The following is a 24,883-nucleotide window of genomic DNA, read 5'->3' as shown; positions in this document are numbered from 1 at the left end:
TCTCCAAATGTAACGTTTTGAAGTTGGAGCACTTCTCTAATTTCTCAGTATCTGCATGCTAGCCTATATGTCTCCTTTCCCCCTTGGGCCCTTTGCCAACCTGGGCTGGTCCTGGGCAGAATTAGGTGGTCTCCTCTAGCTTCAGGTTTTGGGAGGCAGCTGTAGGGTGGTGCCAGAAAGAGTTCTGTGTTCCCTAATTATGTTGCCTCCAGGTGTTCTCCCGTTGTCAAAGTGGAAGTAAACTTCCCAGTCCAGCCAGGTTTTGTATATGGAGAGTGGATGGACAAGTTTGCCATTTTGTCCTTTGTTTCCTTGGCCCAGCTCTGACCTTCTCCAGCCACACCTATGTAACCAGACTCCTTCCAGTGAAAAATGTGAATGAAGGAAGTCTCTGCCACATGTTGTGATTATGACCATTGGTGTAGAATGCTTTTTAAACAGGGAGGTGACAAATTAATGGTTAGTCATTGGTTTGAAAAGAGAATGGCAGACTAGATCATCCTTCCCAATCTGTGTCTCTCCAGATACAGTACCTTAGAATACCGCTTCTACAATCCTGGATCATTGGCTGTGCTGGAGGCACAGCTTTTATAATAAATCTTAAACTGAAACCATATGGCTGTTCCTAAGCCATTGATTCCACCTTGTCTTTCATCTTCTGTATGTTCTTCTGTTTATGGAAGAACTGACAAAGTGAGGACTAGAGGAAAAGCTCCCTTTTAACTGTTTGCTTCTCGACCTGGGTGGACTTGGTTTGTTTGAGAGCTCCACATGATTTTGAAGCCCGCTATGAAATACAGTACCCTTACTACAGTCGGCCCTTCTTATACACGGATTTTTTATACACGGATTCAAGCATACATGGTTTGAAAATGTTCCAAAAAAGTATAAATTTACCTTGATGTTCCATTTTTTATTAGGGACACCATTTTGCTCTGTCATTATACTTAATGGGACTTGAGCATACACGGATTTTGTTATACACGGGGGATCTTGGAACCAAACCCAAGCGTATAACAAGGATCCACTGTATAACTTCTTCTGGAGATACTTTGATAGTAGATAGTCAATTACCTTTGTTGTACCCATATATTTAGTATACTGTTAAATCCATTTAGGTGCATGACTCTGAATTTTATCCTTGACCCTTATATGTATTCATACGATATGCTAGAATATGTTGTTTCCAACAGATGCAATGTAATGTCATTTTTGTAAACTTTTTATTATTTTGTGCTGGCCATGTGCCATAATAACAAATTATTATAAATTATTACTGTACCCTGTCTGATCTTGGAAGCTAAGCAGGGTCAGCCTTGGTTAGTACATGGATGGCAGACTGCCAATGAATACCAGGTTCTGTAGGCTGTATTCAGAGGAAGAAAGTGGCAAAATCACCTCTGAGTACCCCTTTCGTAAGAAAACCCTGTGAAATTAATGGGTTGCCATAAGTCAACAGATTACTTGAAGGCATGTACACACACATGTGATAGGAGGACTCCTCCTCCTCTAGACAGGGCACTGCCAGAGTGAACATAAATTGACAATTCTACATATTGGCAACATCAGAAAGACATGGCTTTTAGTTTGGGGACACTGCTCTTTAATATTAGTCATAAAGAAACTGGAGTCAGGAACTGCACCAAAGAATTCAGGAAACTAAAATCTAAATTGTGCAGACGTTCAGATGAATCTCTAAACTGGGCAATTGTAGGCCATTTTATACATTCAGCAGATGTAGGAGGTCATGTTTTTGTCAATTTCTTCCAAAGATCAGACTAAAAACTGGTATCTTGAATATTCTAATCTTTCCCCTCAAATTAAAAAAAAAGTGCACCTAAAGAATTAATACTTCTGGAAGAGAAAATTTCTCTTTAGTTTTTTCGCCTGATGAGCTATATTTCTGTGTGAACAAAGAAAGTGTAGTAATCCAACAAGAAGCCTTTAGATGCTTCCCAGATGATACTGTCCAGGTTTTTATGATGATGACTGTATCATTTGGACCTGTGTAAATGGGAGTGACAGATGAGAGTCAGCCTTGCAGTACAGACACTGTGAAAGTACCTAAATACCTAGGTATCTGACTTAGTATGTTTTTTTTGTTTTTCTATTGTAGATTTTGTTCTGCATTTTAATTTAATTATTGTTTATTGAAATTTATACACTACTTGGGACTTTTTTGTAATGATGGTGTGTGTGTGTGTGTGTGTGTGTGTGTGTGTGTGTATATATATATATATATATATATATATATAGGCAGGGAGAAGGTGTGTAAGATGGGTGCTGAAATGATACAAAATATTCAAGCAGGAGCTCCTGGGGTCAGAGTAAATAGATCACTCAAAGAATATCGCCATGTAAGTCCTTGGCTGACAAAGGAATATGAACAAATTATTTTTTGGACTACATGCCCAGACTCCTGCAGCTAGTATGACCATAGGCTTTGATGACTGCTGCATTCTGGACATTAAATGTAAAGGTAGTCCCTTGATATGAATGTCTAGTCATAACTGACTGTAGCGGGCAGTACTAATCTCCCTTTATATGCCAAAGAGCCAGTGTTGTTTGAGGACTGCTCTGGTGGTCATGTGGTCAGCATGACTGCACCGAACGCTGCTACCTTCCCACTGAGAAGTGGTACTTATCTATCTACAGTGGACCCTTACCTTATGTGCGGGATCCATTCTGGACTCCCCACATAAGACAAAAAACATGTATGCTCGAGCCCCATTGAATATAATGGGGCTCGTGCTTGTGGCGTGGCAGAGTGTGCGCATCGCAGGTATGCACAACATTCATTCTTTTCCCGCATGGCTTCAGCGTAAGCTGAAAGCTGTGTATAGTGCTCCTGTGTATGGTGCAGGCACACTGTACATTTCCATGCTTTGAAACTGCTAGGCTGGCAGAAGCTGGACATTAGAACAAAAAAGTAACATATTCCAGCTCTCATCAACTATATATATATAAAAAGAAGTGGCTATGCTTTTCATCCATGACTATTTCATATGTTGTTGTTGTTATGTGCCTTCAAATCATTTCTGACTTATGGTGACCCTAAGTCATGGGGTTTTCTTGGCCAGATTTGTTCAGAGGAGGTTTGCCATTGCCTTCCTCTAAGGTTGAGTGAAACTTGTCCAGGATCACCGAGTGAGTTTCATGGTGAGCTGGGAATCAGACTTTGGTCTCCAGAGGTGTAGTCCAGCACTCAAACCACGATCCCACTCTGGCTCATATACTGTGTAGCATCTCTATATTTGTCATATAAAATAAAGTATCTGCCTAATCTCATACTTATCATCAGTTGTGAGCAGTCAAACAGCTCAACATCATTATTAAGAGAGGAAGAGGGCCAACTAGTGTTTGCACCAATGTTTCAAAACCATTGGTATTACAATGCTGTTATTTACATTTGAACAGCAGGCTTTGTCTATATCAAGAATGTTTTGCAAATTCAAAAGTAAATGCAGTCCTGCTTTCTACTTTTCATTTTAAGATGGGGGACTAAATGCTGTATTTCAGTTTCAAGCATTGGGATTATTGCTGTCCCATCCACACCCTATTTCCATTCTCTGCTTTTTTCTAGCAGCTAGCCTAAAAATGAGTTTTGGCAAACTCCAAAGTTTACTCACTGGTTTTATTATCTTTGGTCTGTCCCACTAAACATGCTGCTTGACTATGAGTTTTAGAAATGAACTTTGTATATTGTAGAATTCAGAAACATATCCATGTTACTCTGGAATATCCCTTTGAATTTGTATATTATAATTCCTCTGGGCTTGTTCTACCTTCTCATATATTTTTCAGAACTTTGAGAAATTGTTTGTGGTGGGGCTAAATAAGGTGCTAATGGTTCCTCTTTTATTTAAAATATCCTAAGGCAAAAGAGACAGTGTGGCATAGTGCTTTGAGTTCTGGGCTGTAACTCTGGAGACCAGGGTTCCAATTCTGACTCAGCCATGAAACCCAGCCTTAGAGGATGGCAAGGGCAAACCCCCTCTTAAGAAACTTGCCAAGAAAACCCTGTGATAGGTTCGCCCTAGGATTGTCATAAGTCAGAAATGACTTGAAGGCACACAACAACAACAAGGTAATAGAAAGAGAATAAGGGAAAGAAGGTTATTATATATGCTTACAAAGGGCTTGGCTCTGGAATGGGTGAATGAGGTAAGCTCACAAAAAGTCCGACTTTGCATATCACAAGTAAGTTAGGGTTGTGCAGGAACCTTAGTTTAGGATATTGGGACGTGGAATAAATAAATGGACCACAGAGCTTCCATACATAGTTTGCATAGCAGGATGTCCAAACACATCAGAAGCCAGCTTCTGCCTTCTCTCTCTCTGATCCCTGGCAAGCTATTTAAGTGATCAATTGAAATAACCCACAGGGTTAAGTGTCTGTGTCTGTGTTGGAATGAAATCCTTGAAATGAAATGAATGAATGAATTTGTTTAGCCGTTCCCGCTGCAAGCAGGACTCATGATCAGTCAAGATGTGCCGGGATGATGACTTGTCCACAATGAACCAGAAATCTTTAAAATCCCAGCTTGTTGGGATGTCTGAGCATGTCCAATATGCACCCACTGATACTGGTGGACAATAAATGGATCAAAGCCAGAAAGTGATGTTACGCCACAGCCAGGATCCAACCATCCTCAAGACTTAGTTGTGTGTCCTCACAGGAGCCTTGATTAGTCTGCCTCTTCTGCCTGCAACTACATTGCATAGCAAACCATATTGATATCATGGATAGTATCAAAAGTGGTTTGTGATGTAGCAATATATTGGTGTGCATACACAGTCACCCCTTCCATTTTCATGGATCCTGCCTTGACAGATTCAACCATCCGTGGCTTGAAAATATATTTTTTTAAAATTAAAAAAAACAAAAACCAACAACAACTAACCTTGACTTTACAATTTTATACAAGGGACACCATTTTACTATCTCATTGTACAGTGGGACCTTGTTATCCGCAGGGGTTTGGTTCCAGGATCCCCTTGGATAACAAAATTCATGGATGCTCAAGTCACATTAAATATAATGGCAGAGCAAAGTGGTGTACCTTATATAAAATGGAAAATCAAGGTTTGCTATTTGGAATTTATACTTTAAAAAAAATATTTTCAAGCTGTGGATACTTGAATCCATGGATAATAAAACTGTGGATAAGGAGGGCCGACTGTATATAATGAAACTTGAACAGCTACTGATTTTGGTATCCATAGGGATCCTGGAACTAAACCCCAGTGGATAGCAAGGTCCCACTGTATAATGAGATAGTAAAATTGTATCCTTTGTATAAAATGGTAAAATCAAGGTTAGTTTTTTGGAATTTTTTAGTGGACACCAAGTACAAAGCTGAGGGGAAAGGCAAAAATTCCAACAGCTGTGTCCAACCATTCTTGGGCAAACCTAAAAATTCCTGTTTGATTTCAACTGGTATGTAATTAACTCATAGGCTTGCTTTCCACAGAACGTGATGAAGCTTTCAAAAATAGATGAGAACTTTATTGGTCTCCACAAGACATGGTAACTAGAAAGGCAGCCGTGTGGGTTCACTACTGTGCCTGCCAAATGCGGACTTTGGGGAAATTCTGGTTTTTTGGACTACACTTCTCAGAATCTCCTGGCCAGCAGGCTGTTTGGGAGACTCTGGGAATTAAAAACAAAACAAAAACTTTTGAAAGCTTCATCACATTGAAATGGTTGTGGCCCAGCTTTCCCTGGTCTTCAACTTTACAGGGACATCCTATGGTTAGATGCAGGCAGGAGTGTTGGGCAAAGTGGACTATGGATCTGATTCATTAAATAAATTCCTACAGTCTAATGGTTATGCAATGCAGTTTTGTTTTCCACATTGGTAATGGAGCAATGATTGACGTGCACTCCCACTGAACCAGTCATCTGGGGAATGTTCTCTTTGAAATGGGCTGCTTAGGCAGTTGGCATTGCACTTGCCTATGCAGTAGGGAAGAAAGGTAATTCTGGAGAACTTGCTGTGGGTGAGGTCAGTTGAAAGCAGGCAACAGCAGGAGTGAGAGAGAGAAGGAAGAAAGGCTTTGGAGTGTTCTGCTTTTTCAGAATCATTGATAGAGAGTCCTCAGGGAACATAGTGTAGCACTTGGATTGTATATTCCTGCATGGCAGCAGGTTGGACTGGATGGGCCTTGTGGCCTTTTCCAATTCTATGATTCTAGTGTTTTACTGAGTAAAGAGGACAGGTCTGTGCCCCAGGGATCTTACAGTCTAGAGGTGACATCAGAAGGGGAAAGGAAACAAGGGAAGAGGCTTATCCGGGGTAGCTGTGTTGAACATACAGCAAAGTACAATAACATCCAAAATCCACAAAACAGTGATATCTTTATGGGGCTAACCAAAATGCACAAAATCCATGATGCAAGCTTTCAAAGCCCCACTGACCTTTTATCAGGCAAATATATTAAAATCGTAAAAGAGAAAGAAAAACATGACAATGTTAGAGTTACAGGCCTACATTTGTCAAGTTGTTGTGGTTCTTGTTCTCAGTTAAGATGGTATGGAGGGAAATCCATGCAGGCAGAGGCCATTACTTTTGGCCATATGAGCTCTGGGAGACACATAAAGCTCCCAATGCTCACTACTTCATTCGAACACACACAGTCCAAGAAATAAAAATTAAATTCCATCAGCAACAAAGTAAGTAAAGGAAATATCTTTTTGTGTTGCTAATGGACTTTAAATTTTATTGTTTAAGAAGCGGTGGTTATATCATCTGCAAATGATTTGGGATGGACATAGGCTGAGTTGCAGTGTGGTATGGGAAGATGCCACACTTCTTTGCAAACACTAGATGAATGTTTAGCACAGGAATGGGAGACTTTAGGCTCTCTGGATGTTTTGGACCTCAGCTTCCAGAAGACCCCACTGGCAAGGTTAGTGGTAAGGGATCATGAGAGCTGCTGTACAACACATCTGGAGGGTGAAGAGTTCCACAACTTTGGTCTAGAGTGGATGAAAAGCCTGAGGGCATGGGTTGAGGTTCCTGGCATCCCATCATTTTAGAGGACAGCATAATATTTGGGGAGTTGCTCAGGAAGACAAGATGCAACTATGGAGTTGGTTGAGGAAGTTTTGAATGGGGCCTATGTTTTTCTACAGGGGGTGGATGGATGGGGTATGTGGTATAAAGGCCAACAAAGGTCTAAGTCTAAGGTCTTACATCTGGAGCATTAGTAGTGTCAATAAGTTTTAAAAGGACTGTGTGTGTTCAAATGAAGGAGTAGTGAGCATTGGGAGCTTTATGTGGGTTGAGTGTTGCATGGAAGTGGTGCAGTGAGAGTGCCATAGTGGACCAGCTATGGAATTGTGCTTACTGCAGGAGTGTGGAACCTGTGGTCCTCCAGAGAGGATGCTGTGTGTTGTTTGGATGGTTGTTCCCACCAGCTTGGACCAGTGGCTGTGCTGACTTGGGCTGCTGGGAGTCCTGACAGTGTCTGAAGGGCCATATATTCCCTCATTCTTGATTTACTGGTTGTATACTTGGTCCAGACTGGACTCTAGGGAAACCAGTTGTGCCTCTTTGTGGTAGAAGCTGGCCCTGAAAATTATATTGGATTTCGGCACTGAAACTTTCCCCTGTCCCCTCCAGAATTTTCAGCTCTTCTAAAATGGATTTTTCATTTTTTAATAAGACAAAATATTTAAATTGGAGTGAGAATCACGTGGCTCTATGATTGTACTGAACTGTGTTGCAGCCCAAGCCAGTATGGTGAAATGCAATGAATTGCAGTCCCACAACTTCTGCATGATTCACAACCATGGCTTAAAAGAATTAGTACTGTATTCTTGAACATCACCACACGCCACACACACACTTGTACAAAGCCAAGATGAGGATTGGAAGGAGGGGCGATGTTGACTGCTGTCGGTTTCACATTGCTGATAGCACAGATAGTTGGGTATTTTTTATGTCTGAAATGGTATCTCCTGCCCTTCAGGGCTATTGACATTCTGAGAATGGTTTACAAGGAAAGAAATATAAAAATACAGTTGCAAAAATCAAATTGCATACACACAGAGAATGTCAACTTAAAATAATCTTTAATAGTTTCAATGAGCTAAAAAGTGCAAAACGTTTTTTAAAAGTATGGGGGGAGAGATGTGCTTGGCTCATGGAAGAAAGAAAAAAGAGTGCTGGTGAGCCCCGTCTAAAGGTCTGTTTGAAGGTACACAGACTAGACTTTCCCCTTTCCTTGGCTGAGTGCCAGAACAGGAAGATGTGGAGCCAGAAAAATAGATCCTGTGGAGTTGTTAAGCTTGTAAAAAATGCTGCTAGTCCTCCTCTCTCTCTTTATTTTTTGCCTCCCATCTTTTTTTATTAAAGTTTATCATACACATACATTCTGAATTAAGCATATCAAACAATAAACTGAAATGTGTGAACTTGTGATTATACTGAAATACGATTATAATACAATAAGATAATTATAATAAATAAAAATGCATCTGAGGATGTAGACTGAAGTCTATGAAAGGTCATTCTGCCAGTTTCTTTCAGTTAGTCTCAAAGGTGCTACAAGATCTTGCTACGTACTGATTCTACAGACTAACATGGCTATATATATAATATATATATATATATATATATATATATATATATATATAGTTCCACCAACCTTACAAACAACATTTTTGTTTTCCAACTTTCCCCTCATTGACCTTTCCTGAATGTTCCACTTTCTCTTTCCCTCCCTCTTCATCTATAGAAGGGTTGTTGTGTGCCTTCCAAGTTGGTTTTCTTGGCAAGTTTTTTCAGAGGAGGTTTGCCATTACCTTCCCCTGAGGCTGAGAGCACGCGACTTTCCCAAGATTGCCCACTGGGTTTCTATGGCTGAGCTGGGAATTGAACCCTGGCCTCCAGAGTCCTAGTCCAGCACTTAAGCCACACTTATTCAGGGACCATCTAGGGTTCCCTTGAAATGTTAAGAAGCTGCCTCTTGGGGGACCGTGGCCCGAGTGAACTCAAGCTAACTATTTTTAATTTTCAACTGCCCTACCCAGAAGGGTTTTTTGGAGGGAATGTTAACAATGCTTTGTAGAATATTCTTGTCTCAGCTCCCCTCCCCTTGCTGAAATGGCTAAGAATGTGTAAGTTCAGTTTGCTCCCTACCTTCCTGGAACCATGTCATTTAACTATGGATACTAAATACCCTGAAGACACTGGATCCCATCTGATCTTGGAAGCTAAGCAGGGCCAGCTCAGTTTAGTACATGGATGAAAGACTGCCAGGGAATCCCAGGTGCTGTAGACTATATTTCAGAGGAAGGAACTGGCAACACCATATTTAAGTATTCCTTGCCTAAGAAAACCCTATGAAAAATCCATGGGGTTGCCATAAGTGGACAGGTGACTTGAAGGCGTGTGTATGCACGTGTGTGCACACACACTATTCATATAATGCTCTGGGGCATGTTTAAAACACTTAAGATATTCCTCCTCTAAATAATCTCTGCAAAACTTTGTCCTGCACCACTTAAAGATTGGTGAGTAGCTTGCTTAGAGCCCACCCAGATGTGGAATTCAAACTACCAACAGGATTTAGGTTTGTGAGTACAATCCTTGGCCTGCTTTCCTGTAAGTCCCACTGAACTTAGTAGGACTTGCTTTTGGACAGACAAGGATAGACTGTACAGTACAGTATTGGTGTCCCTGCTCTCCAAGCATTGCTTTGTGATGTGATCTGGTTCTCACTTCTTGCATTGACACTTAGAAACTTGCTGTTTGTGAATTTGGAGAACTGTTTGAAGTTCAAAGGCATTTGGACTAAGCTAGAAGATTATTTTGCATTCAGCATCCTAAATTTGAATTGTTTGTCATCATATAACATTCTGCATCCTGAACCCATTTCCTATGCTTCATCTTATAAAAGCCTAGTATAGGCAACAAAAGTTATTTCTGACCCAGGTCTAAACCCAAAGATGCAACTAGCACAGGGGTGGGCAGCCGCAAAGAGGGCTTCTGTTTCATTTACAGCCAATTTTTGGTTAATTGTAAAGTGTGTGGGGAAAATAAGCTAGGTGGGGGAGATAAATGGGTCATGTGGTTGCGGATACAAAGTTGATGCCTTGTGCAGAGGTTTTAACACATTTTTTGCCATTTTCAGTTGAAAAAACTGGTGAAGAAAATTAAAAATATTTTGTTGGCTTGGGACTTTGGGGGCTTCAAGGACTGCAAACTGATGGGATGTGTCTCTCCACTCCTGCACTAGCAGTTGCCCAACAGTCCAGCAGGATCTCCTTCCATTCCCTTCTGCTGACTTACAAAAGCTATTCTGGAGATTTGGAAATCACTATCACTAGGTACAGGAAAAAGTTTACATCAGGAAAAACACACAAAAGTTAAAATATAACTAAATTATCAATAGCACTAAATGGAAGTCATGAAAAAACATGAAATGTAGACAGTGCGGCACATTATTAAAAGCTGTTTCCATATATAGGGTAAGTTTCCAAAGGCCTGTTGAAACAAAAAAGTCTCCAGTAGGTCTGGGAGATGTATGGAGACCTGGAATGGATGTGGTAAATTCTGGTAAGGGAATTTATTCCCTTTCAGATGAAGTCCTTATGGAACAACCTCCCTGGATCTGCGTTCTGAACCATCCTAGTAGGTACATTATATTATCACAAGTACAGATTTAGTACAGAGTATTATTAATTGGTTCAATGAGCAAGAAAATATATACTGTTCCTACTTAATAGGTACAGCTGGAGGGTGTGGTGCTGTCCCCTAGGGAAAAAAATAGCCCAGAACATGGTGACCCAGGTATTTGGTTGAACTGGTTATTGCCAGGCTGCCAGGGCTTGTTTATTTTCTACAAAACCATTTGGTAGATGCTCCTAGTCCAGACCTTGGAAGTTCACTTAGTAGGACTTGTCTGGAACATGGTATGGGTACATTTGGTAATGCAAGGTTCAGCAGTGCTGGCTCCCTGGAAAGTGTATGTGGACGACAGCCAAGTTTGCAAATACAGTTTACATTTTGGGGGTACGTTTTAAAAAATACCTAAGTGTCAAGCTCAAAAAATCAACCATGTACAATGAATGATTCCTCATGAAACATGTGCACCACTCTGGATTTATAGTTGATTGATAGTCAAACCTGGGAAAGTCTTCACCAATGGTTTCTCATCATCCAGGACAGACGTGACAAGTGGGATGGTCATCAAATTTGCAGACAATGTTGAATTAGGAGGGCTTGCTAATACTTCAGAAGACAGAATAAGAATTTGAGATGACTTTAGTAGACTGGAGAACTGGGATAAAAAAATCTACAGGGATGAATGGAAGGATCATACATTTAGGCAGAAAAAATGCACAAATGTAGGTTGCAAGGCACCTAGCTTGACAGCAGAATGTGTAAAAAGGATTGATCTAGGGATCTTAGTAGAACACATTGGAGTTTATCAAACGGGAGGAATTTCTCTTAAATTCGAATGAAAAGAAAGTGGGGCCAGAACGCATTCACTTAAAGTTGCTAGTTTCGTGCAATTACGTGAATACGCATTGCATTCGAACTGGCTCCCCATTGCCCAAAAATAGCATGCCATTGCCCGAATTTGTGTGTGGCAGTGTATCATGCAATAATGTGAAACCACATGATTGTGTTTGGATCGACTTCCCATTGCCCGAATTTGTGTGTAGTGGGTTATCACGCAATAACGTTAAACCCCATGATTGCATTCAAATTGCCATCGGATTATATTTCCAATTCCACTTGTCTGATAAACTCCAAGGTGTGATATGACTCAACAATGTGACACAATGTTTAAAAAAGCTAATGCTGTTCTAAGATGTATTATCAAAACCATACTGTCCAGATCAGGGACGTAGCCAAGGGGGGGGTTCTTGGGGTCCGGACCCCCCCTTCCATTAGAAAAATGAATGGTGTGTGCTGCTGCACTGCCGCGCCCAAGCCCCATTATAATGGTGGCACTTAGTCCGCCCCCCCCCCCCCTTCCTAAAATCCTGGTTACATCCCTGTCCAGATCGAGGGAGAGTTATAGTTCTATTCTGTTCTGCTTTGGTTAGACCTTACATGGAGTACTGTATCCAGTTCTGAGCACTGGAGTTTAAGAATGATAGCAGCAAGGTGGAATGTATCCAAAGAAAGGCAACCAAGATGATAAAGAGTCTACAAATCAAGCTGTGTCAAGGATTGAGGGAGATGGATGGATGTGTTTTGCATGTAGAAGAGAATATCGAGAATATGACAGCCATCTTCAAATGTATGAAAGACTGTCACATAAAAGATGTTTTCTTTTGCTTCAGAAAATAGAAACTAAACCAGCACATTCAAATTACATGAAAGAAGATTTCAAATAAATAAGGAATCTTCTGATGTTAAGAACTGTTTAAGAATGGAAGGACTACCTTAAAAGGTGCTGGTTTGCTGGCAATTTTCAAATAGAAGTTAAATGGCCATCTGTCAGACATGTTTTAGCTGTGGATTTCCTACATTGGCAGAGAGCTGGACTAGATGAATTATTTTTCATGGGGCTGGTGTGGGGTTTTGTGTTTGGAAGTGCATAACAAGGCCAATCCTATCATTAGGCAGGATGAAAGGGGTTTCCTTAGGTGTCTGGACATAGGAGCAATGAATTGTGATGCTCTCATAACTGGGATGTACCTTCTGTTGCTAGCCTTACTTCCCATTTCCACCATACTCTTCCCCTTTGCTTGAGTGCCCACTTCCAGCCGCCTCTTTCTCCTCCTCTTCCTCTAGTGGCATACCTAGTATATTCAACGCCTGCTGCAGATCTGTCTATAACAGGGGTAGGCAACCTTTTTGAACTGGGGGCCGGGTTGCTATCCCTCAGACAACTGGGGGGGCCGAAGCAAAATAAATAAATAAATAAATAAATCATTTAAAAAAAAAATTTAAATAAATAAATAAATAAACCGGGACAAATGTAGGACAACATTGTCAAATGATGGACACTTTTTTTAAAAAAGTAGAGTACATGCAAAAAAAAGTTGCTGATTTTTAAAAAAATGTTAATATAAATGCATGTTTCTGAGGCATCTATAGACAATTGCCCCCCTTGCCCCTGCGCGTGAGAGGCCAACGGCCCCGGTGGTAATCGGCAGCAGGACCGGGCTGGGGCCGGTCCCAAGGCCTCGCCGGGCCGCATCCGGCCCGCAGGCCGCAGGTTCCCTACCCCTGGTCTATAAAGAGCCAGTAGGACATGGACCCCTTTAAATAACACAGGGAATTGAAGAGGCGGTGGCACAGTACCTATGGCCAGAAAGGTGGAGGCAACTGCAGCACTATTCCCACTTCAAATGAACTTTTCCTTTCAGTGGTGGCTAATACCGTCTCTGCACTCACATGGAAATTGCACAAAAAAATCTTGAAAAGAAAGGCTATATTGGGGATGTCTATCCTCTGATCTATGTTTCCCACTTCAGTATGAGGTGAAATAACTAATTCATTGAGAGATGATGCTTATATCTCACATACTTTGTCTCAGTGTCATTTTAACAAAACCAAAGCATGCCAGTTAGGCCACTCTGTCCACAGTAGGAACTTATTTCCTCACCCTTTTGGACTCAGTGTTTTGTTATGGCCAGTAAAAAAACAAAACAAAAAACAATTTAGCAGGGAATAGTATGTAATTCAAATTTCTGTGAGAATTGACTTAATTCTTCTGCCCTTAACGAAGAACTGATGAACTGCAGGACAGACCAAAAATGCAGGATTGGGTGTGGGGACTACACTTATCTATATTACTGCTTAAGAAGATACTCACTATTATCACTAGAATTAAAAACCAGTAGAACACAGTTGTTGTCATTCCATTCTTACAGGCTGCAGACTCGAGAGACAAAGCGACTTGTCCAAGGGCACCGCATGAGTCTAGGTGGGCTGAAATTTGAACCTGCATATCTGGGGCCAAGTGCAAGCCAACCAGTTCCTGCTTCAGCAACAGGAGGTAGGGTGATGCTTCCCCCTCATTCTGGGGTACTTGGTGATGGTGTGTCTTTCTTTTTTTAAAAAATGCCAAATCTCATGCTTCAACTTCTTTTGCACAGTTACTGTCAAAGGTGCTGCAAGATCCCTTTGCATGCTGATATTCTGCAGAAAGCAAAGGTTTCCACTTATATTGAAGTCTCATTGCTGCTAGACTGGACAACTCCCTTCCAAAGGAGGGTAGACTGATTCCATACCTGTTGTCCCTCTACCAGCAGGCAAACACATCTTTATTCTGTCAGGGTCCTTTTGTGTGTGTGTGTGTGTGGGGGGCAAATCTAGCTAGTGAGGAAAGCATAACCTCCAATATTTCACACTTGAAAACCATGATATGTATAGCCAAGCACCATCAGAGTGTGCTCAAGATGGCAAGAATTATTAATGATGGAAAATGCATAAGCTGCAGCAGTTTGCTTTTCCCTGAGTCTATTGGGAAGGACAAGATTCTGCCCTCTCCTCTCCTCCAGCTGCTCAGTTAATGGAGTGCAAATTTCTTTTGCACTTTGAACTCAGTTTGCAGCAGCTGAAGTAGGCTGAGGAATAAGGCCATCCCACTCTGCTGCCCATGAATGGGCGAGAGACACGGACTTCAAGTTTGTGAAAACGGAGGGGTGATTGTCCTTGCGTTTTTGTGTTTTAATTTTGCTGTGAGCTGCCTGGAGTCTATTCTGGGAGAAAGGAGAGATATAAAGCAAATAAGTAAATCATATCTCTCTTTTATACATACATACACATGCACTTTCTCTAGTTGGTAACCAGACATTTACTGTCTCCACTATATTATTGCAGGATTTCACCCCCTGAGGACCAGGCTGAAACATTTGGAGGCTGCTGCAGTGCAAAGGGAGAGTATTATAGCCTGACCACCTTACTCTGGTTGGCAGGGAAGATCTCTGCTTCTCCTTGCCCCCCTCCTGGCTGGGGAGGCAGGCAATGGCACACTCAGGACAGCTTGCCTTCCTTCTGACAGTGTCTCTCCAGTCCTTCTTACAGATTGCATTGGCTCAAGGTGGGTATTCACTCCCATATATAATGTCTATTTAAAATGTAGTGTTGAAACAGTGTTCTGTAGTGGTTAGAGTGTTGGACTGGAATCTAGTTTCTAGACCTCACTGAGCCATGAAAAACACTAGGTGGCCTCAATCTGAATTTCACATGTGGTTGTTTGTGAGGAGTAAATAGGGACAGGGGGAGAAAAGGCTAGCAAGTTACCTTTGGAGGAAATACAGGATATAAGTAGAAAGGTAATTATAACGTGATGCTTATTTCAGGAGGAACTGGGGCTTCTGGCACTTCTTCTGGGTTGCATGCTGTCTTGCCATGCTGTCTTGCCAACAAGAACAATGACTTCTCTAAGTCATCTTCCTCTAGATCAGTGGAACAACTAATCAACAAAACTGCTCCTCTGCAACAGCATAGGTCTCAAAGTAACAAAACCCCAACCCCAAAGAGCAAATTCCAGATGCTTCTGGACTCTGTGACAGGTTATATGTCTGCCACAACAGAAGTTAGCTTTGTTTTGGCAGGCATCCATAGGATCTCTCATATTGTCAGTTGCTGAATACTGGTGCATGCCAATCTTCAAATATTGTCTGATATAAAACATTGTTTCCTATTGTCTATTTTATACTGTATACTGTGCTAAATATCAGGTCATGTCACTCACAGTAACTGTAGGCAAACTTGATGTTTCTAGGATCAAATTTAACACCCACTCCTCCCAACAGAATCTTGACATCCACCAAAAGATAGAACAACAAGTAGTAATAGAACTACTTCCACAGCCCTTCCATTTAAAGAAAAACAAAAACCAATCTCCCATTACTTAATTCCCATAGTATAATTTAGGGCAGAGTGGAAATAGTTTTAGTCTTGCTATTAAACAATTTAAAGAAAGAAATCCCTTTTGATCTCTTGCAAATCAGAGCTCTACTAAATAGAGTGGAAGATGGCTGTTTGAAAAGGGCTGTGAGGCTCAAGACTTCTGTTGATCCCAGGTGTAGTTTCAGGACAAGATCACTGTGAAAGCAGAACTGAGTTCCTCCACCTAGGAATGCTTAAGAGCCCTTGTGGCTTTCCTTGAAGTGCTCCCACCCCTCTGGCCAAGTAGGCCTTGCCTGAGAGCAAAACACTTTCTGGGCGTGGATCAGGCTTCTTCTTTTCAAGGAGTGGGCTCTGGCTGACTCACTGGTGGTGTCCTTGCTGCAGCGGGTGTGGGTTTTCTGAAGCGTAAAGGGAAGGCGGAGGAAACCAGGTTGCTCCTCCACCTTGTGTTACCTTCTCACAACTGCTGAAATAGTGCCCAGCCTGAAACGGAAATGGAATGCCTGAGAGCAGAAACTGCCTAAAAGTGAACCACACCTCTCCTAGGAGGGGTTGAAAGTAATGCAGTTTAGTCCCACAACTAAGGCAATGAATGCTTCTGGAGGAAGATAAAATCAGGAAATACAGACTTCAGGTGCCCAAACCACTATCCACCACCACCACCTTCCTGGATAGTGCAGAGGAAGGAGTCGGGCTGCTTCACCCTCAACCTATTTTGGTGTGTTTGTACCCACCTAAATATTGGTTATGACAAGCACCTGTTTACAAAAATGTGTCATGTACATAAATGCAGCATGGAGCCATTAGGCAGGCTAGCCAGTGGTGAGGGATGATTGGAGTTGTGGTCCAACAATACTTGGAGGATCATTCATTCCCTGTCCCTACTCTAGAATGAAGAAGTAAAGAAACACACCAAAATATCCCAGCATCTTCATTCACCCATCTAAATTATCAGAATGCAAGAATCTGATTTGATGGAGTAATGAGGGCTGAGGTTATGGGCAAAGCTCTCAGAGGTGAAAGATTAAACAGGAGCAAAGTATGCTTTGTAACATTGGCCAGCAGCTTGTATCATTCAGATGGATGCACTTTTCAAATGAATTAAAAGATGACAATTTTAGTTATTTTTGATTAGTGTAAAAACAAAGAATTACTGTTAAAAATTGCAACATGAATGGTAATGAACTAATTTGGGTGGGTATGTTTGAACTGTAATGAATTAGCAACTTTCTGAGCTCTGGGCTTCATTAACAGAAACATAATGGAAAGAAATCATTCTGTATTAATGCCACAGCAACTTAGAGGTCTTTAAAAAGAAGCTGGATGGCCATCTGTCGGGGATGCTTTGATTTACATTTCCTGCATGGCAGGGGGTTGGACTGGATGGCCTTTGTGGTCCCTTCCAACTCTTTGATTCTACTTTATCCAGCTTGGGGTGCCACATTTTAAGATGGAGAAGGACTGGAATATGTTGAGAGGAGGAGGTCAAGGATAATTAAGAGTATGGAAACCTAGTTCTGTGAGGAAGGGCTGAAAGAACAGTTTGTTGACCTTAATGAAGGTTAAGCAGGGATATGACAGCAGCCTTCTTTTATGTAGAAGATGCTGCAAACCCGTTCTCTATTGTTGCCAAGGGTAGGCATAGAACTAGTGGCTAGAAATTTCAGGGAAGAAAATTTTGCCTAAATGGGAGGAGGGACTTCTTAATGAAAAGAGTTGTTCAAGAGTAGAACAGATTGCCTCACTTGGCAGTATGTTCTCCTTTGCCGAAATATTTTATTTAAGCAGACAGGTATGTGGCCATCTCTCAGGGATGCTGTAATTATGATCTGCACTGTATTGCAGCACTGAGCAGAAGGATGGATTTGGTTTGTTGTTCTGTGCCTTCAAATAGTTTCCTTCCTATGGTGTCCCTAAGGCAGGTTTGCACAACTTGGTCGATGGTAGGAACCAAAATTAAATAGGCTAAACCTCTTAGGGCCACAGATAGGCTTTAATTAAATATTTATTAATTAATAATAATAATATTAATTCCATCCTCTTCCTCCTTTCCCGGGCCTTTTCCTCAGGAGAAATCCAAGCAGCGGAGGAGCTTTGTCTGTCCTCCTCTGCCCGGACTTCTCCTTGGTAGAAGGCCAGATGGAGGAAACTTCTTCCTCCACTGCCCGGCCTTCTCAGGAGAAAATCTGGTGGAGGAGTCTTGCAGGGCAGTGTTTGCCCATCCTCATCCTCCTCCACTGCCCGTCCTTTTCCTCAGGAGAAAGCAGGGTGGCAGAGGAGACTGGCAGGTCAAGTGTTTGCCCATCCTCCTCTTCCATCTGTCCTTCTTGGGAGAAAGTGGAAGAGCCTTGCAGGGCGAATATTCGCCCAGCCTCCTTCTCCTCCACCAACTGGCCCTCTCCTCAGGAGAAAGTGGGGTAGTGGAGAAGCCTTGCAGGGCAAGCATTTGCCTATTCTCCCACTCCTCTGCCTGTCCTCTTCTCAGGAGAAAGCCGGGGACTGGAGTTCCACATCCTCGTGGGCCACCTGAAATCCTTTGGTGGGCTGCATGCGGCTCCCGGGCCGTTTGTTATGCAGGCCTTCCCTAAGGCGACTCTATAATGGTTTTATTAAGGCTGAGAGTGTGTGGGTCATCCAGTGAGTTTCCATGGCAGAGGAGGAAATGGAATCCTGATCTCCAGAATCATAATCCAGTGCTCAAACCACTACACCACACTGACTCTCCATGGACTAGGTTACCTCAGGTTTATCTTACAGATTTAAAGTAGCCAAAATTTGTCCCTTCTTACTGTATTTCTAACTCTGTCCTTTTTGTGTGTGTGTCTCCAACACAAGACAACTCAAACAACACTACAGTGGGAGCCCCGACAACGTCCTCCACACATTCTTACAGCCTTTCGGTATGTATGCTTTTTTTTGAGGCTCCTCTTGGGTATGAGGTGGGTAGTGAAAAGCCTCTAATAATGCCCAGAGTACTAATTCTCCCAAGGGTGATGTCAGCGGCTGCTATGTTTACCATTATTTGGCTATCCTTCTACCACCTGGATGACCCTCCCTGCTTCCTTCTGGGTGGAATGGGAAAGGGCAGTGGTAGGAGGAATTTGGGGATAAGGGAGAATATAGTCCAACCAAGTAACTTTTCTCATTCCTAGGAAGTGGCATATCGAAACCCTTGTGGCAAGTTGGGTAGATACTGGCATGCTCAAGGCAATCCTATTAGTGCGCTACAAAATTATTGCAGCAAATAGGGACAGAATTATAGCAAAGAAGATGCATATTGTGAGATGTGTCCCTTGAAGGGGGGAGAAAGAGAGAGATGGGTTTGGTTTCCTTCCACTGTGGTCAAGTGATGTTTTGGGTGGCAGTAGCTACAACTTGGGGAAGTTGGGGGGGGGGGTTGGATTGTAATTCCCAGAATTTCCCACTCATAAATAACCTCTCACCCCTCCTTTTTATTTTCCCATGGTAGAGTTCTGAATTGGCGGCAGCCATAGCCGTGCCCTGTGTCTTTGGAGGCCTCCTGCTGATTGGCCTTCTGGTTTTCATAGGACTCAAAGTCCGTGAGAAGCGTCAGACGGAAGGCACCTACCGGCCCAGCAGTGAGGAGCAGGCAGGTCCCCGTGTGGAGGCAAACAGCAATCTCAAGCTGCCCCCAGAAGAGCGACTCATCTGAGATGGGGAAAGGACTCTGCTCGTGGGCCCTTTTGGGAAGAAGCCCAAAAGGCCCCTTTTGGGAAGGAGCTGTTCAGCATAAAAAAAGAAAGGAAAGCAAGCATAAAATGGACCTTCTGCAGTTGTGCCTGAGCCTCTTGATGCATCCCTCAGCATTACAAGCAGGCTGGATGTGAACTGCGAATGGGAGAGGTCGAAAATGTCGTAACAAGGGCTTTGAGGATCCTCTGGTGTTGACATAACAGTGATGGGGAGAAAGGCAGCCTGTTTGGAGGCCTCCCTGCTCACACAGAAGAGAAAGGATGCTTCTCCCTCTTCATGGGATGCCAGTTCTCCAGAGCTGTTTCTTTTGTCCGTCCTGTCCATAAGAATGAACTTCTAGAGGGGATTGTTACTGCACCTGATACTTTTGTATGAAAAGGAAAGCAATAGCTGAGACTGCTATTGGGTTTTAAGCAGGGCTTGGAAAAGATAAGTCCCTGGTCAGTACAGATATTGAGGGAATGCTGATTGTTGTCGTCAGGAAAAAAGTAACTTCCCCCAAGCTCCGGTTTTAAGGGGCCCTACCCTATGGGATTAGGGATAGGGCTGACTGTTTGTTTTTATGAGAAAGAGTGTACTTTGCATTGTGCCTTTTAAATATGCCACTATTTAATAAAGACTCATCTCACTTCTCTGGTGGTGAAATGGTGAAAACATTGGTGCCTTGAATGTATGGAGAGTGTCATTGACTGCCCTGAACATTTACGTTTTCTGCTGCCTGAAAGGTTCTAAATGAACCAAAGAAGCTCTACTCTCCAAAACCAGACAAATAAAATGAGGCAAACCTCAAAGGGATCAAACTTCAGGATTACGTTTGTCAAGCAATCCAGAAAATTTGTTGCGTTTCAAGTACATTGAGTGCATTCTTTAACTCTTCCCAATAAGTCTATTACTGTAGGAACAAGCTACATTTCATTAGTTAGTAATGAATAAAAAGTATAGGAACTATGCCTAGAATATATATAGCTTTGAATCCAGCCTTTGCCTTCCATGGATTCCCATATTGCAGATGGGATGGCTGAGGCTGAGAAAATACTGTCTCCCATTAGCCCTACTGAAGTCTAGTGAATTCATGGCATATTTTATTCTTCCCTCAACTTCTCACATTCTCTCTGGGCCTGTTTTTTTTTTCTTCTTCTTCTTGACAGAAAACCTACTCTTGTTCAAGATGGCTCAAACCCACTGGGTGTATAGGTGACATAATTAAAAACTGGTTTTCTTTTAACTGTATGGAATCCTCCCTCTCTCTCTCTCTCTCTCTCTCTCTCTCTCTCTCTCTATATATATATATATATATATATATATATATTATTTTTTAAAAGTCAGCATGTCCCTTCTTGTGGCACAGTTAGCAGTTCTGCTGTGTTTCTGAATGAGGAGTAATCCTTTTAACTATAGAGTGGCAGGGATGTGTATACTTCCAGAGGGGGGATTGCAATTCCCAATGATCCTAACCAGTATAGTCAGTGGTGGGGAATGCTGGGAGCTGCAGTCCAGCCATTTAGGGGGCCACACGTACTCCATACCTAGAATGTTGTTGTGTGCCTTCTATCACAGAGTTTTCTTGCCAAGATTTGTTCAGAGGGGTTTTTCCTTTATCTGAGGCTGAGAAAGTGTGACTTGCCTAAGATCACCCTTGAGTGAGGATCCGAGCCATGGTCTCTAGAATTGTAGTGCATCACTCAAACCACTGCATATCCCCAGCATATCTATATATAATCTTTATACAACAATTGAAGGAAAAAGAGAGAGATGGACTTATCCCACACCTCCAATCTCCCAGTAAAATTGTGAACTTGTGGAGGTCAGTGTGACATAGTATTTCAAGTGTTGCCAAATTCCGGGGAATTCCCCAGAATCCAGAGAATTTAATTAATTTCTTTCCGGGGATTTTGACTGACTAATAATAATAAATATTGGGGAATTCCAGGGATTTTGGATTTTGGTAAAACATTTTGGGGAATATCTTTGAGGCTTGTTGACAATACTGGACTCTGGATACCAGGGTTCATTATTTTCCCCAGCTTGCCCATGAAACCCGCTGGGTGACCTTGGGTAAGTCACACTCTCTCAGCCTCAGGGCAAACCCCCTCTGAACAAATCTTGCAAAAAAAACCTCCACGATAGGTTCACCTTTGGGTTTCCATAAGAGAGAAATAACTTGTAGGCACACGATGATGAGGACGACAACAACAACAAGGTACAGTGCTGGAGAAAAGATGACCTCGAAGTTATGAACAAGTCTCTTTGTCCTTGGCGGGCACTAGATGGCAGCACACTGTAGGAGAATTCATTTAAGCAAATCCTGAGCCATCAAATCCCTGTTGCTGCTGCCTTATAGGAATTTATGTAAGCTTGCCTACAGATATGCAAATCCAAGCAAGTAGACTTAGGCAATGCTGAAGGAACATCCAGCATTGCAGCAGTTTCAGTTCTGGGTTGTCCTTGAATGACATAGGGGCCCCAAAGGAGAGCTGCTATTTTCCTCTTTCAGAATTCTAATTCTAGCCTTTTGAATAAATAGGCTTATGGGTTTCTTGTGTGTGTGTGTGTGTATGGGTGTGTTTTAAGGGAGGGAGACAGGCTGTAGGTTTTCTCGATTTCAACTAAGTTTATTCCAAAAGGATGGAAAATCCAAAATGACATTCATCCTCTGGTAGCAAGCAAAGGATGCAACCCACGCAGAAATCCTGCACAATCCTCTCTGCATTGAATGCATGTGATGCCTCCCTTTAATTTGAACTGCGTTTGTGCAGGACATTCCTCAGTACAGTTGTTTTGGACTGACTGGGTTGGTTGGGCATGTGGATCAATACATATGGCTGGGCCCAAGTTGGGAAGTCCTGGCACAGAGGAATGTTGCTCTGTTTAGCTGCAGTTTTGTGTTACCTGGAGTTCTGTGTTGCCTGCACTTCACCATCTTATGATGGTGAAAGTATGGCCTTTTAGGTTGCATGGAGCTTGCAAAATCCCACTTTTGCAGCTTCATGGTCACCTGATAGTCCTCTCCAACCCTGCAAGCCTCTCAACTATGTTGGCATAGTTTTGGGGCAATTTCTTGCTTAAAAACTGACCAAAATTGTGAGGCAGATTGCCGCCTCTCAAGCCTCCCTCCCCAAGCCAGAAATGGCAACCAAATGTGACATTGTGCCCCAGGATGGCTTGCATGGGGTGAAAATTCCTCCAGTATGCTGTTGACCACCCTTGCCTTACTACTATAGTCCTGCCTCCTGAAGTAGCTACTACTAATGCAAACATTTGAAAACTGTGGCTAGCATCCTGTTAAGCAGTTGCGATGTTGCAAGCTAGAGCAATGACCACAAATGCCACTAAAATTCATCATTAAAACCAGGCAGCCATTATTGTTAACTTCTTGTGTTGTGAACCTATGAATCAAAGATTTCAATAGCAACATTGAAATTCTTCATTTGGGGGAAATAATATGTGGAAGCCTGGTGATTTTTTTGTTTGTTTGTTTGTCCTGTTAAAAATGGTTATGTCACTAACTCAGTAAAATTCTTTTTTTTTTAAAGCAATGCAGCTATAGCACTAGCAATAGCAAGAATATTTCCATACTGCTTATCAGTGAACAAGCACTCTCTAAGCGGTTTACAATGTGGAAGCCAATTGCTACCTACAAGCTGAGTATTCATTTTACTGACCTAAAAAGGATGGAAGGCTGAATTGACCTTGGAACCCTCCAGGACTGAATTTACAACATTTTGGTTGCAGGACCAGCATTTAACTACTGTTCCATCAGGGCGCCTGCACTGATTGATGGAGTTCGGCAGCACTGGTGGGCAATGTGCTGAAGTACGATGCAACCATCTCTCTCCTGCTAATGAGTTGCAATGATGAGCAGCTGAGAAAGGACCCCTTGCTTTTGCCTATCACACTGCAGCTTACTGGTGGGAGAAGGCGGTGTGCATCATCCTTTAGCATCCCATTCACCAGTGCCACAGAATTTGGCTGCCTGGTTTTCAAGGTTTTCAAGGATTTTAGGCAGTCAGATTGGGAGATGGCGCATAGCTATGACAGTGTAGGTATATGTCCCATGCAGGATCTCAGCCGACATTGGCAGATTTGAGGATTGAGGTTGAACTATGCCCACTTTCAGCCAATGCCAGAACTTTGAAATATACTTTTTAAAAGCAGCAAGTTACAGTTATAACCCTAAGCCACCACCAAGTATTTGTGTGTGTGTTGTGTACCTTTAAGTTGTTTTTGATGTAAAGCAACCCTAAGGCGAAAACTGTCATGGGGTTTTCTTGGCAAGATTTGTTCCGAGGAGGTTTGCCATTGCCTTTCCCGAGGCTGAGAGAGTGTGACTTGCCCAAAGCTTTCATGGCTGAGCTGGGAATCAAACTCTGGTCTCCAGAGTCATAGTCCAACTCTCAAACCACAATACCACACTGGCTCTACTAAGTATTTAGTTACCATTATACTTTCATACCGATTTTCTTTTTCTAAAGTTAACCATTTCTCAAAAATAACTGTAGCAGCCTCCTTTTAGTTACTTTTTAAAAACCTAGCAATAAAATGTATTATTAAAGTTACAGGTTAACATTTTATAAAAGTCACACAGCAAATGGAGCAAAATTATATCTTGCTACATTTACAACCACATAAGTAGAACTTGTACTTTTGTTACAGGAGTTACACTCTTGTTGTAGCAAACAAAAGTATAACAAAAGTTATACTTTTGTTACAGGAGTCAGTGGGGGCGGGGAACTAATTATATCTCAATCTTTTATTTTGTAAGTGATTATTACCAAGCTCAGTTAAAAGCTGACAAAGACAACGCTGCACTTTCAGAACATTGTGTTCTGTTACTTTGCTTGTTCACTTTCCCATTGAGCATTCATAGTCACAAGGGCTTTTGCAACTCACTAGCATTGCAAATCCAGTGTGAATGTGCATGAGCAGTTATTAGAGACCAATGAATGAAAAAATAAAGAAGACGCCAGCCACAGATGCTGATGAAACATCAGGAATAAACTCTTCTAGAACATGGCCACATAGTCCGAAAAACCCACAAAAAACTATGGATGCCGGCCATGAAAGCCTTCGACTTAACATTAAAAAAAATAAACTTGGAAATGTTCTTTGAGCTTCAATCCTCTACTGAGGGATGGAACTTGGAGTGCTTTGTATAGTGGCATCTCAATGGAACAGTGGTTTCGCACTAATAATCAGTTACCTTTTTTAAAGAATTGTATGGAAATGTGAGGAGGAAGCATTCAAATCTCAAGAAATGTGCAAATGTTAACAAACTTGTGTCACAGCCATAGGCTCAGTCTAGAGCTACTTTGCCTGCAATTTTAAACATATAAAGA

The 24,883-nt window shown here is 42.1% G+C and overlaps 1 protein-coding gene across 3 annotated transcripts in view; it reads left to right on the top strand.

Annotated features, from left to right (window-relative positions):
* Nucleotides 1-20,179, top strand: part of CRB3 (crumbs cell polarity complex component 3) — a 28,309-nt gene extending 8,130 nt beyond the window's left edge. For all 3 annotated transcript variants that reach the window (XM_042453516.1, XM_042453515.1, XM_042453518.1), the window contains exons 2-5: nucleotides 13,847-13,971; nucleotides 14,799-15,018; nucleotides 18,669-18,733; nucleotides 19,303-20,179. In XM_042453516.1, the coding sequence (XP_042309450.1) occupies nucleotides 14,943-15,018; nucleotides 18,669-18,733; nucleotides 19,303-19,506 (345 nt within the window). In that variant the 5' untranslated portion in view covers nucleotides 13,847-13,971; nucleotides 14,799-14,942 and the 3' untranslated portion in view covers nucleotides 19,507-20,179. The remainder of the gene's footprint in view (nucleotides 1-13,846; nucleotides 13,972-14,798; nucleotides 15,019-18,668; nucleotides 18,734-19,302) is intronic.
* The last annotated feature ends 4,704 nt before the right edge of the window (nucleotides 20,180-24,883 follow it).

This window comes from Sceloporus undulatus, chromosome 2 (genome assembly GCF_019175285.1).
Source record: "Sceloporus undulatus isolate JIND9_A2432 ecotype Alabama chromosome 2, SceUnd_v1.1, whole genome shotgun sequence".
Classification (NCBI taxonomy): domain Eukaryota; kingdom Metazoa; phylum Chordata; class Lepidosauria; order Squamata; family Phrynosomatidae; genus Sceloporus; species Sceloporus undulatus.
Note: the sequence above shows the minus strand (reverse complement) of the source record. Positions and strands in the feature narration are given on the sequence as shown.